Source organism: Aedes aegypti, unplaced genomic scaffold (genome assembly GCF_002204515.2).
Source record: "Aedes aegypti strain LVP_AGWG unplaced genomic scaffold, AaegL5.0 Primary Assembly AGWG_AaegL5_hic_scaff_723_PBJ_arrow, whole genome shotgun sequence".
NCBI classification, from domain to species: domain Eukaryota; kingdom Metazoa; phylum Arthropoda; class Insecta; order Diptera; family Culicidae; genus Aedes; species Aedes aegypti.
In genome coordinates this window covers 8,125-24,979 of record NW_018736411.1, presented here as the reverse complement: position 1 = coordinate 24,979, position 16,855 = coordinate 8,125, and the positions used below count along the sequence as shown (strand labels likewise).

The window sequence follows — 16,855 nt, the reverse complement described above, 5'->3', positions numbered from 1 at the left end:
GAACAACTTTCGGCCAGTGATTTAACTGCGGTTCCTAAATTGGCCAATCACATTGATTTCTTATGAGAGTGGCCACAATAGGAGTATGGGTGTGACAATTATAAGGAAATGAAGTGTTTTTCTTATGTTTTGAATTAATTCGAACGAGTAAATGAATGTAGCTCTATCATGTTAATGTGATCTACTGAACACAAAAGGTTTCGTGCTGATTGGCTATGTGAAACTGTGTATAATCCACTATGGCTACAACTGGCGTATGGCCAAAACCGGAGCTTCTACCCCACTTTGGAGCCTTTCCTCTTGAATTTATTCAAAATTCTCTTCTACGGATACTGACTGGGTTATTTCAGCATTGTTTCAAGAACATGTTTTTAAATTGCATTCAATGCTTGTATTTGATAGTCTTAAATTATATATTATAAGTACTTCCTTCCAATACTACTTTGAAGTAAAAGTACCGATACCTTCATGTAGTTGTTTCATCCCTTGATCCAGATAAAACGTAACATTTGTCAGTGTTCTCACCTTCTGTGGTAGCCGACTAATATTCGTTGTATATGACATGTATTTGGCCAAGGTCATGCGAGTGTTACCAAACCATATATATTTACAGCAACCTGAATCAGCAGAGCACACATTATCGAATGCCCATGTTGTCCTGGATATAGCAACCAGGATCCAAATTGGAACATGCCAAACAAGCCTACAAGCCAGAACCAGATTTCCAATACCATCCAATTCAATCCAATCACTCGTAACGCAGCCAATTCCCTCACTCACCACATTTCGCTAGTCGACTAATTGAGAGTAATCAGCTCAAGCAACAGCTCCTGTAAACATGATTGTACAACCAATGCTCGGTGGCGCATCAACTCAAAACAGCTACAGCCAACATTTCAATCAGCAACAGAACCACAAAAGCTTACCTACTCGAAAGATTGAAACCATGCTAACCTGGTTCCCATCGGGAGGCACAGGTATAGGTCGAATCGTTGCTTTATTTACTCAGTGGCCAATTGAGTGAATTTTCTAAAAATTCAAAAGCGAAATGATTGAAGGCATGCCAAAAATGTTGAATCTGCCAAAACTAAAAAAATGAGCTTAGAGTGTAATCTGCGATGATGATGGATTTTGCTTGAAAATTCTACCGCGCATTAACATACTGCAGCCAACACGAATTTCAACCCATAGAACCTCCCTTCCCGATGAACAACATGTTTGATGTTGTAACATTTATGCCTTTAGCACAACGGTTTTGTGATGGCGGCCAGCTTCTACCTACTGCTGCTATTATGTGCATGTCAGATAATGGCTGCTCGCAAATAGGGTCAAGTACGACGACAGCCAACGGGGGCGACGGCGGGAAGCAAGGATCCAATGTTGGAGGGGTTTGGGATCTTGAATGGGATATGCTGAGGCTGACATAGACACTGATTTCTGCTGACTGGACGTGGCGCTGGCTGGCCTTGTTCGCGTTCTGTTCTACCAATAGTTAGGTAATGGAAGGGGAGTCTGCTGGAATTAGAAAGATAACGAAGTACGATAGGTCCTTGGATTGGTTACTTTAACAACTGTTCTTTAACATCATGCATACCTTGGGGAAAAGGGTAGTATTTAGTGCAGGTCTGCCCGGAGTACGGCTGCTTTATTTTATGCGAACCGTGAACAGTTTGAAGACTCTTATAATATCCGGATCATTGACTGTTCTATCAATTTGAAGTACACATATATTGAGTCCAATTATTTTCATTTCAAGCTAACATTCCACTTCAATGTCTTTAAATAGTATTTTTGATTTTTTCTTAATTTATTTCATTTATCAATGGTTTACAATAATAGATTTTTCTATTTTGGAAAAACCTATTCCAAGACAATCTCTTGAATGTCTGGACACAATAAAGTAAATTAAATTTTGAAACTGGTTTCAGCTTAAGTACCGTAATCCTGGGCCTAAATTATCACTATTTTACAACTTTTTGATAAATTGTCTTAAGGAAATGAGATATTGCCTACCCAATTTCGGCAAAATCAGTACTTTGTAGATCTCTATCAGAATACGTAATTGATTTTTTTTATTAAATAACATAAAATGTATCATAAAACTAGCTTCAATATAAAAAATGACAACGACCGGCGTTGTGATTTTTTATGCCGATTTCGTGATTAAAAAGAATTGCGTCTAAACAGTTGATTTTAGTGGAAAAACTTTATTCAGAGAAGTTCTTTCATTTGTAAAAGCGCTTCTTTTGGCACTAGCGGCCAGGTGATTAACTTACCTAAAAGTGAGATAGAAATATATTTTTCTCATTTATTTAAGATAGACGGTCGGTGTCTCCAGCAAAGTTGTAGCACATGTTAATTCAAGAATCTTCATCAAAGACACAAAATTTCTATCTTTATGCATTACAAGATATGTATTTTTTCTCAAAATGGCCCGTGAAATCAAAATTTCAATATAACCTTTTTAAATATTTTTATTGTCTGTTACAAAGTTGTTTAATTACCAAAACTACATGTTTTGCTGAACATTGTAACTTGCTATCTCTTATGGAAAAATAATTATTTATGATTGAAAACGAGTAAAAAAGTTCACACATTAACTTACAAAACAATTCATACACTTAAAGTTTGCTAATAATCTTTGCACTAGCGGATTGTTCAGTACTGATTTTTCCGACAGTATTATTTACACTAAAGTTATACTATATTACTAAAACTGTGAATATTTCTGTGCAAAACAAACCTTGTAAAATATCAAATTGTTTTAAATAAGCATAATAAATATAGATTAGAACACATTGAATGTGTGAAACACTAACGAGACATGTAGCATCTTTGGAAGGAATTGGTATTTGATACCGACTTTATCTAATTCGCACCAGTAATGCTATTTGCCCTCGGATCATGGCACTAATCGACATCTCTGTTTGCTGATAACTAACTAAAAATATAACTCCAAAGAACAGCCTATGTATAAAATAAGCTGAATTTTATTTAAGTTTTAGATCAGTTGTTGGCCTATAATAATGATTACATCATATTCCGAAAGAACATCCGTTGTTTGAAAGAAGGGTTAATTTGGGCTAAATATATCAAACTTTCAATGCAAAAATTCATTCCGAGAGCGCAACTCGAAAGAGTAACTTATATTTGAAAGAAGGGTAATTCCTGATAAAATAGTTAAATACTATTGACAAATTACATCCCCAATATTATTTGGTTCATTCAAGAGCATTGTTGAATAAAGTGTCATCTTTGTATGAATTGATACCACAATAAGCCTGATGTCGTCAGTGGGTTTCAAAAGAAACGTAAAAACGAATGTCATCGTAAGAAATCCTTGCCATTATGCCAGACGACCATTATGCCAAACGACCATTATGCCAAACGACCATATATACCAAACCACTTTATGCCAAATGACTATTATGCCAAACGACTTTATGCTAAATTACCTACCACCAACCTCTCACCTTAACGTGAAGATGCATCGAAGCCAAACCTCAAATTTTTCAAAAGCTTAAATCTAGAGAACTAAACAGCCGTTACAGCGGAAATTTTAATTGATGGGTCACCACCAGCGAGTGACCAACCGATTAAGTTTTCAGCTCAAACAGCGTCCGGTTCTCTAGATTTTGTGTTCTTGAAAATTTGAGGTTTGGCTTCGAATGCAACTTCACTTAAGAATAAAACTTCGCATCCAAATGATTCTTCCAAGAAAGATGGATGGACAGATACTCACTACGCCGTCCTTATTTTCGAAAATATGAGTTCGTCATTGTAAAGTGCTCTTTTGGTAAGAAATAAATCAGGTGAAAATTTGAAGTCCATACGTGGACACTAAGTGGTCCCTCAACAGCCCTGAAGGTATCAGGTGTAGATGATCCCGTGTCGCAAAATCGAGCTCGCTGCTCTAGTGAAGAAAATAAACTTCTGTGCTCACTATCAACGCGCTCAGGAGAATTTGTTACTAGTACTTTTCGTACTCGTGTTGGCGGGGTGCAGATTGTTAGGCCAAATGTCGTTAGGCCTATGTCCTTCAGCCTTCAGGCCGAAATAACATTTGTTCATTTCATACTTTTTCAAATAGCTAATACAGTAATTAATGTTTTTCCTTCTTTTAATCAAAGGCTGTTCTTTCTAGCTTTATTCACAACGGATATTATGGCCTTCTAGGTAATGCAAATTATCCTGATCTAACAACTAAACAATCCATTTGACCTGAAAATTGGATTCGACGGCTTCTAGGGTAATGCAAATTTTTCTTACCTATCCCTGTTAGTTACCTATTAGACCTTACGGTTCATTAGAACAATCGGCCATTTTTCGGCCTAATGACCTTTTCGGCCTAGCGGCATTCGGCCTAATGGCCTTCGGCCTGACAACATTCGGCCTAACGCGATAGAACCAGAAAGCAGCGAGCTTGATTTAAGCGATGTCATCTTACACCTGATATCTTCAGGGCCGTTTCGGGACCACTTAGCGTCCACGTACGTAAATTTCTCCTGATTTATTTTACCAAATGAGCACTTTACAATGACGAACTTATAACATTTACATTTTCGAATACCTCATCTTCCTAGACAATGCTAGGCTACCACTCAATATTGGGCTCCGCAGATCTGGTTCGGCTACTCTGAAGTCTTTCGTTTGAAGGTCGTAGAAAAAGAGTTGGGAATCGAAGAAGGTGTACAAATCGTTGAGGCTTACGGACATGAATTCACGCCTTTTGAAGAATTTGCTCAGCGCGCATAGACATTTAGTTGTGAAAGAATTGCAGATAAATCAGTTTCACCCAACAAAACCTTTGCTACAAACAGAGCTTGTGAATGTTTCTTTTTTGGCGCAAAGTCTGCATTCCCAAGATGATTTACAACGGTCTTCATATCGCGACAAAGTTTAATGGTCACGCCATGGAAGATAACGTAAAGCATATCGTACAAATTTCTTTTGAAACACTTCAATTGTTGCAATCCATGTGCACAACGACATCTGTATGGGAGAGGTTCACTCGAAATGTTCCAAAATTTTCTGCTAAAATGTTCCTAATTTGAAAGATGATTTTAATAAACATTTTCTATTGTAATCTATGAAAATTTACAATGCTCAACTAGGTTTGACGTGGTTTATAACGGCTAAGTTAGTTGAATTATTGATTTGACTGTTCTATTTGTGTTTTTTTGAAGCGAACTTTCGATATGCCATACGTCGTGAAAATTGAGTTTGTGGTGCGTTATAATAAGACACCAGATTCCAATCACGAGCATCCACAGAGGCGGAATATGAAAATTGTATACAAATAGTGAACACATTTTAAAAAAATTAGTCAAATTTGGGGAAATGAGAATGGGATTAAGGCTGTTGAAAAAAACTAAAAATCAGTAATAAAGTAAACAAAAACGTTTTCGATACATTGTTACTGACTTTATCGGTAGTTTTTTGACATTTATATTTTATAGTTTGCGGAGTTTTCGGTACTCACAAACTATTACCGACTTATCTCTGCTGTTCGAAAACCCAGTAAAACTTTATCGACTTCGGTGTGTAAATGAATCAAAACGGTAGAAGTGGTCCCAGGTTTCTTTCTTGTGGCACACCGAATACATTGGTGAAAGTTCCTCGATTTTTCAGCACCACTTTTTACTACGAGCTTTCGATCCATTAGGTTATGCCCGAAACCGGTTTACGATATCAGCGGAGATTCCGAGTTTACTTAGCCGGGCAAGCAGGCTTCAAAGAAGTGATACCACGATAGTTGGCGACTTCACACTTGTTCATCTTTTTGTATACAGGAATATTTCCGAATATTTTCATGCCGTAGATAAATTGCACTGTCTAAGAGAACATGGCTGTTGGTGGTTCAATCAGAGCAAAACTGCACTTTTTTTCAAAAAATCACGGCGGGATACCATCGGACTTTCTGAGGAAGATTATTTTAGCCTATTAATTGTAGCACTAACTTGATGAGGAATCCTCCTAAGGGAACCAGATTACTTGAAGTGTTATGGCAAGCCTGCTAGATTTGAACCTGTGACGGTTGATATTCATTAAATGCACTCTCAAAGTGGGTTGCAAAAAGATTGCACTTCTCTGCAACAATATTATCGGTATTATCTCCCCCGTGAAACATCTGGACTGGCAATCCATCTTCCTTCCGTTTGGAATTAACAAAAACTCCAGAACTTCTTCGGATTTCTTCGAAGGTTTTCTTGTATCCGAAGAGTCTACTGTTTGTACAACAAATGACCATAGGTCCAGTAGTTATTACTTTTACGGTTGTAATGCTGTTTGCTAAGCGAATAACGTAGTACAATACGGTATTTCCGAAGTGATTTAGAGCGTAATCGTTTCAATTGTCAGATTAGGATTAGGGCGTCGAGGTGGATTCTACAAGGAGGAGGAAATTCTACAAGTGTGACTGTCATAAGGCTTGTGAAGCGTGACACGGCGTCATCAATATCAAGTGAATTTAGGAACGACCAGTCAATTTGTTGTGGTACTTCGTTTGATCCTTGGTAATTTGCTCTGTTGAACTTCAGACTTGGCTAGTCGGAAGTAATAATGATCTCGGTTTTGATAGAGCTATTTCGATGTCCAAAACAGGATAATCTCCATCAAAGAGAGTAAGAGGGAAGGAGGTAACAAAAAATATGGTAACAAGATCGCAGAAAACCGATAATTGTGGTGGATTTGGGAATTTATCAGCTTAGGTTTAAATGTCGCAAAGTCATTGATTAAAGAGAAGGTAAGCAAAGAGAGTCTCTCAATGTTTGATAGGTCCTTTTGTAAAATTACGCAACATTCTCTTCCTACTAAACTAATACGTCAAGGGTGTTCTTCAAGAATTCAGTAAAGGATAATAAGGAGATAGTAGCGGGGTTTGGTTCTGGAAGGGTGTGTAAACTTAAGGGTAATGCTTTTTGATATAAAATCTTTCTATAAACAATGCATTTTTTTTAATTCAACAAGATTAAATAAAAAGCTTTCTTTAGCCGAGTGGTTAGCGTCCGCGGCTACAAAGCAAAGCTATGCTGACGGTGTCTGGGTTCGATTTCCGGTCGGTACAGGATTTTTTCGTTACGGAAACTTCCTTCACTTTCCTAGGCATTGAGTATGATCGTACCTGCCACACGATATACGAATGCGAAAACGGTAACTTTGGCAAAGAAAGCTCCCAGTGAGAACGTAATGCCAAGCAGAAGAAGAAAAATAATCTTGGAACAATTCGTTTGGAAATCGATCAACTTTTTCCAAGTGATAACTGCTTCATAACTTTTAATTTTTCCAAGTGTTGAATAGATTTTTATTTTCTTACTGTCTATTTACAACCAACAGAACCCTCAATAGATCGAAATCAATGAGGTAGCATAACCCCACAGTTATGGTTCAATTAGTTTTGAGTCCGACCTATAAAATTCAATAAAACAACAGAGAAAACATAAAATTTCAATGTAGAAGCACGAATTGGATCGTTTCAAATTATAACTTCGATTAGTAAACTATTTTGAGTAGACCTAAGGATTGCATATAAATTAAAAATTCTATTAGTTTCTGAATACCCAATTATGGATCAATTTTCAAATTATGGATCAAATTGTGACATATTACGGATCAGTGCGCAAAATCAAGAGATTGTCAGCTCAATGCTTTTGTGTTGTATGATTTGGAGATAGTTAACAATGCGACATATATCATTGCAAAAAATTGCAGTGTTGGAGCTGGAATACAGGTCGGACTCGATTATCCGGAGTATCGTTTTTTTTTTCACTCCGGATAATCGAATTCTCCGGATAATCGAATCACTAGGAAAAAAATGTTATCTTTGATAAAAGAACTTAAATATTATCTTTTTTCGTTATTTTATTTATATTATGCGGTGGCGTAGGCAGAAATTTTTTCTAGGAACAGTAGGGGTCTTTACAAGAAAAAAAAATGTTGACTAGCATACACAAAAAAAAAAACACTTTTCCAAACCGCTCTTTTCTTAAATACGTTCAAAATTGCAAAACCATTCATATTGTATAATACAATACCAATTTATCTCACATTTATGCATAAAAATTGAAAAAACAAAAAAATCAAAAAACAAATTCCGGATGATCGAATCCCGGATAATCGAGTCCCTGGATAATCGAGTCCGACCTGTATTTTCAACTGAAGCCTGGACAGGCTTTCGACATATTCGGAGATTTGCTGACAGATTTCTGAGCAGGATGTTTTTACAGCCGAGCTTTTTTAAACGCCCCCTAATTGGAGCGTGGAAAGAATTAGCGGAAGTTGGAATTTGGAGCGTAAAAAGAGGGATCTTTATTTCGAAGTTCAAGCGTAAAGAGAATTAGACGTGGAAAAGCTTTACGTTTGTTATCAAAAAGTTTTGCGAATAGGTGGGGTTTATCCATGGTTCTTCTCAAGGGAATCAATAGGGATGACGGAATCCGTAGTCTAACGTCACTCTGGAAACCAAGATGGTGACTTCCGGTTCATGAAAATCACTTTAAACCCATGCAACATGAGTAGTTTTGGAACGGGACGGATGAGTAGATGCCAGAAATCAATGTCTGACGCCATTTTAGAATCCAGAATGGCGACTTCCGGTTTGTGAAAATCACTTAAAACCCATGCAATATGGGCATTTCTGGAACGGGAACGATGAATAGATTATAGAAAATGATGCCTGGTGCCTTGAAATCCAAGATGGAAACTTCAGGTTGTTAAATTCGCCATTTTGCAATCCATGATGACGATTTGTGGTTTGTAAAAATCACTTCAAACAAATGTAAAATGGGTATTTTTCAAACGGGACGGATGAGTAGATTCCAGAAATCGACTTCTTATTTTTCAAAAATTATCAAAACCAAAAATTTAAATCACATAAAAGAGAAACCTCGAAAATTGAGCCATAAATATTAACATTTAGGGGTGGCGCTTCAAAGCATATAAAAGACTTGGAATTGGTTGAGAAAAAAAAAACATAATGCATGGGTTTCAAGTGAATCTAAGATGGAGTCAGACTTCGATTTCCAGCATCTTCTCATCGGTCCCATTCCAGAAAACCCCATATTACATTGGTTCTCGTGGGCATCATCAGGCAGGAGCGTAAGTTGAAATTTTGAGCGTAAAAAGGGCGCAAAAAAAATAGGTTTGGTGTACTCACAAATTCCAGAACAGGATGTTTTGGTGCGATCCTGGACACAATTTATTCAGAATTTGCGTGAAATCTTGGTCGGAATTTTCGAACCAAATTAGTTGGAATTGCAGTCCTTATACCCGTAGCGGTAAAAATCATGCTAAGGGCCATGAGTTCAGATCTCATCTGACGAGGATGTATTTGGTTTGGGAACTTCGCAGACATAAAGTATCTTCGTGCTTGCCAATCACATAATACGAACTCTAAAATTATACCAGGAGTTCAAAAAGTTGACTGACTTATTTGATACTTTAGGTGTCTCATCAAAATTCGAATTTCTTAATATGTAATAGTTTTTAACGGAAACATAGATGATCATAACATTATTATTCGAATGCCTAACTGAACTTGCAAATCCCCAAAATTCTATTTAAGAACGCCATAGCAAATTTGCATATAATCTTTCACCAGGTGCATATGTATATATAATACCATCATCGGTTCGAATCCATAAATAATTTTATTCATGGAGTGCATATCCTTACTTTTCTCTTCTTCCTTACTTATAAAGCGGAATATTCGATGCTACTGGTGAGCTTCCACCTTCAACGTCACATGGGCAATTTTCTGATCCAGGTCTATGGGCCATGTGTGCTGCTGGTCGTCCTCTCGTGGGTATCCTTCTGGCTGAATCGCGAAGCTACGGCAGATAGGTAAATTTGCAATTTATCTTCATTGACCAATCAGTAACGAAAAGTTTTTCTCTCTTCCCTACAGGGTTTCCCTCGGAATCACCACCGTGCTCACAATGACATTCCTCGGATTGGAGGCCCGCACAGATTTACCGAAAGTTCCTTACCCAACCGCTCTGGACTTTTTCGTGTTTCTATCGTTTGCATTCATCTTCGCTACCATCATTCAGTTTGCCGTTGTGCACTACTTCACCAAGTACGGGTCAGGTGAGTGCTACTTCAGCGCTGATGAGTTGACCTCAAGTTCTGACGAGGATAGCGATTGTGGCGGAGGAAATGCCAACGGAGACCACTCTCATCTGCATTCAATCAAAATCTCATCCAAACGTTGCTCGGCCGTCACATCCATCAGTGGAGCAGGTGGCACCGATTCCAAGGTGATAGAAGTGATACCCCTCTCTGTTTGCTCAATTCCGGTAACACCTGTTCGAAAGTCGTCTAAAACGTCCTGGGCCGATTTGTCATGTTTCGGCAATAAAAACGAAGATATTCCACCGAGTTTCGCGAGCTCGTCCTTCTCTACGCCCGTACCGTCCACCAAAAGAAGCTCCCTACAGCTATCCCTTGGAGGGTCAGCCCAAATCCAGCGACGGAGGAAACGCAAAAAGCGAACACCTCGGTTCAACTCGGTTTCGAAAATTGATCGAGCATCACGGATTTTCTTCCCCCTGCTGTTCCTGGCCATCAACGTGTTCTACTGGTTTCTCTACTTGTCACGAAGCGAACGATTACCCCAGCAGCACAAAAACTAAACTTCGATCAAACACAGAAAAAAAGAAATGTGTTCATCGCGTCCCATGTGGAACAAAACGGATGCCATATTTTCAGATCAGATTCCTATTACAAGATTATTGAAACAGAAATAAGTGAAATCCATATTGAAATGCATGGAAACGGCTAGTAGAACTTAACTGTTGTATTGAATGTTACAATTGTAGTAAAAGATTTAAAGTAGAACTATACAAAAATGTTAGAGAAAAAACTGCTTCGCTAGGAAAAGTTATATGAAATAACAAATCAAAACAAATAATGTAGATTTTAGTGGGACCACATACGCTTATTTGAAGTTATGTAGAAATATATTTAAAGGTTGAACTTGCTGGATAACATCTGGTAAGGAAACCTAATGCCAAAGATAAAATGATAATTCACGATGAATGTTCGGCAATAAAACGGTATACGAAAACAACAATATGGAGAGCCCACTATAATTTTGTAGCATGTAGTTGAACCATGATAGAATAAAAAGTATGTGAAATCAAAAAGTCCTTTTTAATGAGAGACAAAGCCTTAGGTTTCAAATAAGCTTTGCATCAATTTTCGTATACACTAAAACGGGGTATCTTTGATAATGCGGGTAACTTTGATAGTGCAGAGCCAACAACATACTAAACGAACTAACATTTTTTTTAACATTATTGAAACGACGAGATTTGTTGCTTTTCAAACAAATTCTTGCAACTTCTTCCAAAATGCTAATTTTTATGTTATTTTCAAATTACTATCACTTAAAGCATCCGCAACTTGAGTTCATTGCAGTCACAGAACTCGACTATCTTCGATTTGCACTATTTTTTTGTTTTAAGTATGGTAGAAGAAGTGTTTTCCATAGAACAACCGATCATTTCGACTCAAGAATAACTTTTGAAAATGGCCTATAAGTTTTTGCATGCAAATTATTTAAAAAATTCTAACTCCGGAACTGATGATTTTAGAGAAAAATGTTTTATGAAGAAGTTGTAGCGAACCATTTGGACTACAAGGACACCGAAAAAATATTTAATGTTTTTTCATGAAAAATTCAAAAGTAAAACCAATAAAACTTAAATTTAAAATGAGCATGATTTACCACCCGCAGTTTCTAACCTCCAAGCCATTGTGGAGAAGTGATGTCACAACAGGAAGATGAGCAAACCCGACATGCAAATATTCCCACCTTAAGGTCGTTAACACGTAGAAGGTCGTAAATCGGTGCATTACATTTTGATTACATGGATAATAATAACTATTTACACCCTGACAGAACTGCCTATCTCAAAAATAGGTAGAAGGGCGGGACGATGGTGCGAGCCTACCCACTCTGTCATCGGTGGGCGTCGGGCGTGCTAACTGGTATAGCATGGCCTATGGGGCTCTGCCTGCACAAATCATGTTTTCTTTCTCTTTCACTTTTTGTGAATTTGCTAACAACAATGCCATTAAAGTAAATCCAATACAAGAATGCAGTGCAGAACCTCATAACGCCTTTTTCGGTAAACGTATTTCCCAGCGTGGGGGTTTATAGGGATGTTTGTGTAAACAACGCAGATTGGCCATGGCTAGGGGGTGCGTTGATATTAGCAGATTAGCAGATGATTGACCACCCGCAGTTTCTACTCCGTTATTGCAAGACCAGCTGTACTTACACGCCGGCTGCGTCCGAATGCAGATCAATTCGGGAATGGGAGGGAAATGTTGACGTGCTTTATGGAAACCGAGGAGTCCTCTGCACTTCCACAAGAAAATATTGGGAGTTTGGATATGGGAAAGGATTCGGTGAAACAGCATGCAACAAATTCAACGGATCAAAAACTATACACTTAGATCAAACTACCGAATTCGGTTATCCATTTACCGAAATCTCAACAGCTGAACGGTCGGTAAACGAATAGATTACGGATCTTTCGGTAATTCGCATTTTAGAGCCTAGTTGTCAAAACTATCGAGTTGTCGGTAATCCTTTACCGAAGAACTGTAGAACTGTTCATCATAATATTTTATGGAAAAGTGAAGATCATATGTTGATGGGACGTAAGAAAAAATTGTTAGTACTGATGCAGAGATGATCATCCAATTTTTTTCAGAGCAACACTGCTTTTTTGTTGTAAAACATAGTAGCCTGGATTACTTTGATCTACCCGCCAGGAGCACTACTGTTGCCTGCCGAGCAGTTGGTAAAGCTTGCAAAAGGCAAGTCCTATCAAAATGTGGTCTTCGACAATATTATAGTAGAAAGGATTTCACATGAGAAGAGTTTGTTCACTTTTCAATAAAATATTATGACGAAAGATAGAGAGCTGAACACAAAAGGTTGACGATTTCCATAGCAATCTCCGTATTAAATTCAAATGGCTTGTGTACAATTTTTTACCGAATCATTTCAAACTTTGGGAGGATGCTATTTACCATAACATAAATCGTTTAAGCATAAGGAGGCTGAAATGTCAAAATTTTCATTAGTATAATACCCTAACATCACTTTCACATCTAAACAGCAGCAAAAATTGATTTTCAAGACATCTGAATAAATTTTTATGATCCATAGTCTGCGGCAAAATTCGGAATTATGCATATAAATCGAGCAATTTCCGGGCAGGTCCAGGATTTTGATTTTTAGATTCCCCTGGGTTTATAATAATCTCATACTTATCAAAACACAAGTGAGAACAAAAATGCAAATTCCAACATATGTAACTGTTTTATTACCATTTGCCTATCAGCAACAATCGTTTAAATAACTCACAATCACTTGCTTCTAAATCAATTTAACGTTGTATGATTTTATCATTCAACCCATTCACAGATACGGTAGTAGATCTCCTAGTTTACTGGTATACACATCCGGTACACACTGCTTTATTTCGGCATCTTCCGTCTGCGAGAAATCTGCCGCCTTGTGGATTCCCGTCTCAACCAGTAGTGTCTGGAAGCCGCAGTTTTTCCCCAACAGGATGTCCGTATTGAGTCGGTCGCCGATCATGAGCGTCCGACTCGGGTCCACCTTGTACTCCTTCTGCAGAATATCACAAATGTGTTTGTTCGGTTTGCCCATGACCGTTGGCTTCCGCTCGGCACAGGTCGTCACCGCGTTCACTATACTTCCCGTTCCGGGAATTACACAATCCGGCATCGGAAACCGTTCGTCCGTGTTAGTTCCGATAAAGATCACGTCCGGCTTGTCCAGATAGGAGGCCGCTTTCATCATCTTGATGAAATTGAAATGCTCATCGAATCCGACGATGACGGCTCCCACTTCCGGATCCGGAGTGAAGTTATGCACGGCATCGGCAAGGCTGCCTCCGAGGACATCCGGACCTATGCCGGTGTGCTGGATACCGACGGCATCGAGTTCTCGGGTGATACCGGTGGAACCGACCACGTACACTTTTTTACTGAATCCTATGTTTTTCAAATATTGGGCAGCTAGATAGGCGGTAGAGATAATATTGTCCTGGAAGATGGAATGAATATCAACATATCTATTCGGTCATCTGAATATTTGAAGAAGGACATACAACGCCAACATTGAAACCCAGTTTCACCGATTTGGCCACAAATTCGGGACGAGTCTTAGTCGAATTGTTAGTTACGAAAAATAACTGCTTCCCATTCTCGATGAGCTTATTGATAACATCAGTGGCATGCGGAAGCGTGTCGTTGTCAACCCAGATAACGCCTGAAATGTTCAGATGGTCAATACATATAGGGTCACAGGTCAAACAAGATCATCTTACCATCACAATCGGTCAAAATCGTATCGAAGGAGTTGATCCATTCTTTGATCTCAGTTGTACTGAGTGAGGCCAGATTGGTTCCAGAGTTCTTGTACATGGTTGACAATAGCCGGTAGCTAGCAATAAATCAAGTTCGATTTAAATTGAATAATAACCGAAGGTAGTTGATGAAAAAAAACAATCTTACGTGGTACGAGCACAATGCTGCATAGATCCAGCGGCGGATGCTTCAGTCAGGATATTTTCCCCAAAAATCAATGGGAAACTCTCCGTCCGAAACAAAAATGTAGCTTGCGATATTCCACCTATGCTATAGCAGCGGATTGTGAAAATGACATTGAAACTGACAGATAATGTCACCGTTTTTACACTGTAAACACAAATTGATAGGATTGACAGAATTGACTGTTGTTTCACTTCAAACGTTTCACTAGAATCACACAATTTCCACTGAATATTATTGTTAATTAATGACTTACCTGATTACGAGGTTTGTACTTACCTGACGTAAATTATCTACATCTTCATCACCTTTTGAAACCGCTGATAAAATAAGAATCCATGTAAACAATTATTCGAACAAAGGGCTAACTTGCCCGACTTCAGTAGGCGAGCCATCACATCCACATGTATGTTTGAACTGTCAAACAAACCGCTGAGAGAGTATTCTGTTCTATGTTTATACACACTCGCTCTCAATTCGCTCTCTTGGCTGTTTTATACAGACGATGGTTGTAGCTCCCTGTGGGCACACTGGTGTCTTCAGTTCGTCTTTGTCTTTCCTCTGCTACCGATGTACGCGGACATACGTTGGATCGCTACGCAGTTCTTGACACAAGGAAGCTGGAAGGCGAATAGCTTGAAACAGAAATCCTTGCTCCTCAGACACAAAAGAAATCGCGCAATTAAACGTCGTTGATTGGTTTAGGCGATATCTGCAGTGTAAAAAGCAATTCATTGTGTAACGTGGATAATCGGTGACTGTGAATGTGTTCGATATTAATTTGAGATCTGTGAGATAAGAGCATTCCCAAATTGATTGAGTCCGTGTCGCGTTATCGATTATCGCTTCCCTGCGGTTTGTCGTCGCAGTCGTGAACCGTCGAAGAGATTGCTGACGAAAACATGACATAAATTAAAAATTCAACCAATACACTAAGGAGCGAATGGAACGCAGAAAGGCCATGGAAAACAGTGCTTATGATATAAGAGTTAGGAAAGCATCAGCCAAAGGCGAGATGAAATGAAGCTGCTAAAGATGAAGTGGTAATAAGAAAAAATACAAGCAGCGAAGAAAATCGATCTCCAAGCAACCAAAGGTCTTACGCTCTTTGATCGCGTATGTGCGTGTGCTAGTGAGGGAGGTGTTCTACGTGTACTCCTATTTGTTTGTGTTAGTATCTCGTTCGCTCTCGCGCTCTCTCATTGGCGAGGCATTTAATGAGTGCGGAAAACCAACAAGCTAACGAAGAAGAGCGTATGTTTTGGTGAAGAAGGTCACCACCGAGTCACGATTGTGTATAGTTTTTTTTTCGTGTGCACCTAGGTCCGATTCGTCCACTCCACAAAGCTTCGTGGCGGAGTATGTGTATCAATATTTCAGTTTTGCGTTTACCTTACCACATGCTCTCTACACAATAACCCCTTCACGCAACGTCCGCTGGGGGTTATTCTATTTATTCACCATCGTATGTGATGCGCGAAAAGAATGGCTTTGAAAACGTTGTAAATAATATCGAAACGTACTAGCCAAGCTCGAGGAAACAAGTGCTGCCAAAATCAAAATTCAACCACCGAAAAATTGCCAATTTTTCTGTAATTGAGGTGTTGTGCAATCGCGTTGGCGCATCAATTCGGCAACATGAGCGAGAAAACAACAACCAATGGCCTCGGGTGCAGCAACGGTGATAACAGCAGTGCCAAACAGCAACAGCCATCACAACCACCACAGCAAGATGCTACAAGTGGTGCAGAATCATGCGGCAGCAACAGTAGAGCTTCCAGCAGCTTGGGAGGTTCCTCCACCAACCTGGAGGTCAACGGCAAACCCAAAGGGCTGAACGATAGTCTGCAGCAGCAGTTCTGTCGGTTTGCGGATTACTTCGTCATCTGCGGGCTCGATTTGGCGTCCGGGCTCGAGATGGACCTGTTTGCAGGTAGGATGCTTGATCGATTATTATGAAATTTGGTTAAGATAATAAGTAAGACAGTACCGTGGATTCGGATAAAATTGATCAGTATGTCAAGCATTGCATAGAATGAGGCTAATTCATACACATTTGTCCTTCAAATATCGTGTTACGTTAGAAGTTAGACTGTTCAGCACTATGCAAAATTTCCTGGAAACATATCTCTAATATGCGTATCAAGTGATCCCACGAAGATTTATGAATAAGCCTTTAACCCACACATACTCATGAGATTACGTTTTATCATATTTTGAGTTCAATGACTGATTTTATTCATGAAGTATCAGTCATAAC

At 38.8% G+C, this 16,855-nt stretch overlaps 2 protein-coding genes and 1 long non-coding RNA gene across 3 annotated transcripts; 2 read left to right on the top strand and 1 right to left on the bottom strand.

Moving 5' to 3' along the window:
- Positions 1-9,703: 9,703 nt before the first annotated feature.
- Positions 9,704-11,144, top strand: LOC110681331 (gamma-aminobutyric acid receptor alpha-like). The gene is made up of 2 exons (XM_021857084.1): positions 9,704-9,840; positions 9,905-11,144. The coding sequence occupies exons 1-2, from the start codon at positions 9,710-9,712 to the stop codon at positions 10,629-10,631; spliced, it is 858 nt and encodes a 285-aa protein (XP_021712776.1). The 5' UTR covers positions 9,704-9,709; the 3' UTR covers positions 10,632-11,144.
- A 2,169-nt stretch (positions 11,145-13,313) lies between these two features.
- Positions 13,314-14,742, bottom strand: LOC5572084 (glycerol-3-phosphate phosphatase). The gene is made up of 4 exons (XM_001660109.2): positions 14,560-14,742; positions 14,373-14,488; positions 14,154-14,314; positions 13,314-14,089 (listed from the first exon to the last, which is right to left on the bottom strand). The coding sequence occupies exons 1-4, from the start codon at positions 14,580-14,582 to the stop codon at positions 13,436-13,438; spliced, it is 954 nt and encodes a 317-aa protein (XP_001660159.2). The 5' UTR covers positions 14,583-14,742; the 3' UTR covers positions 13,314-13,435.
- A 383-nt stretch (positions 14,743-15,125) lies between these two features.
- LOC110681330 lies at positions 15,126-16,329 on the top strand. The gene is made up of 2 exons (XR_002503165.1): positions 15,126-15,638; positions 15,919-16,329. It is a non-coding gene; the product is annotated as an uncharacterized LOC110681330 (long non-coding RNA).
- The last annotated feature ends 526 nt before the right edge of the window (positions 16,330-16,855 follow it).

What these genes read in the sequence shown, in the direction of transcription:
- LOC110681331 (XM_021857084.1), top strand. Translation starts at nt 9,710, where the DNA reads ATGCTACTGGTGAGCTTCCACCTTCAACGTCACATGGGCAATTTTCTG. An exon ending in CGCGAAGCTACGGCAGATAG is followed by an intron (nt 9,841 to 9,904) that starts GTAAATTTGCAA and finishes TCTTCCCTACAG; the next exon opens with GGTTTCCCTCGGAATCACCA.
- LOC5572084 (XM_001660109.2), bottom strand. Translation starts at nt 14,582, where the DNA reads ATGCAGCATTGTGCTCGTACCAC. An exon ending in CAGCATTGTGCTCGTACCAC is followed by an intron (nt 14,489 to 14,559) that starts GTAAGATTGTTT and finishes ATTTATTGCTAG; the next exon opens with CTACCGGCTATTGTCAACCA. An exon ending in TGGGTTTCAATGTTGGCGTT is followed by an intron (nt 14,090 to 14,153) that starts GTATGTCCTTCT and finishes TCCATCTTCCAG; the next exon opens with GACAATATTATCTCTACCGC.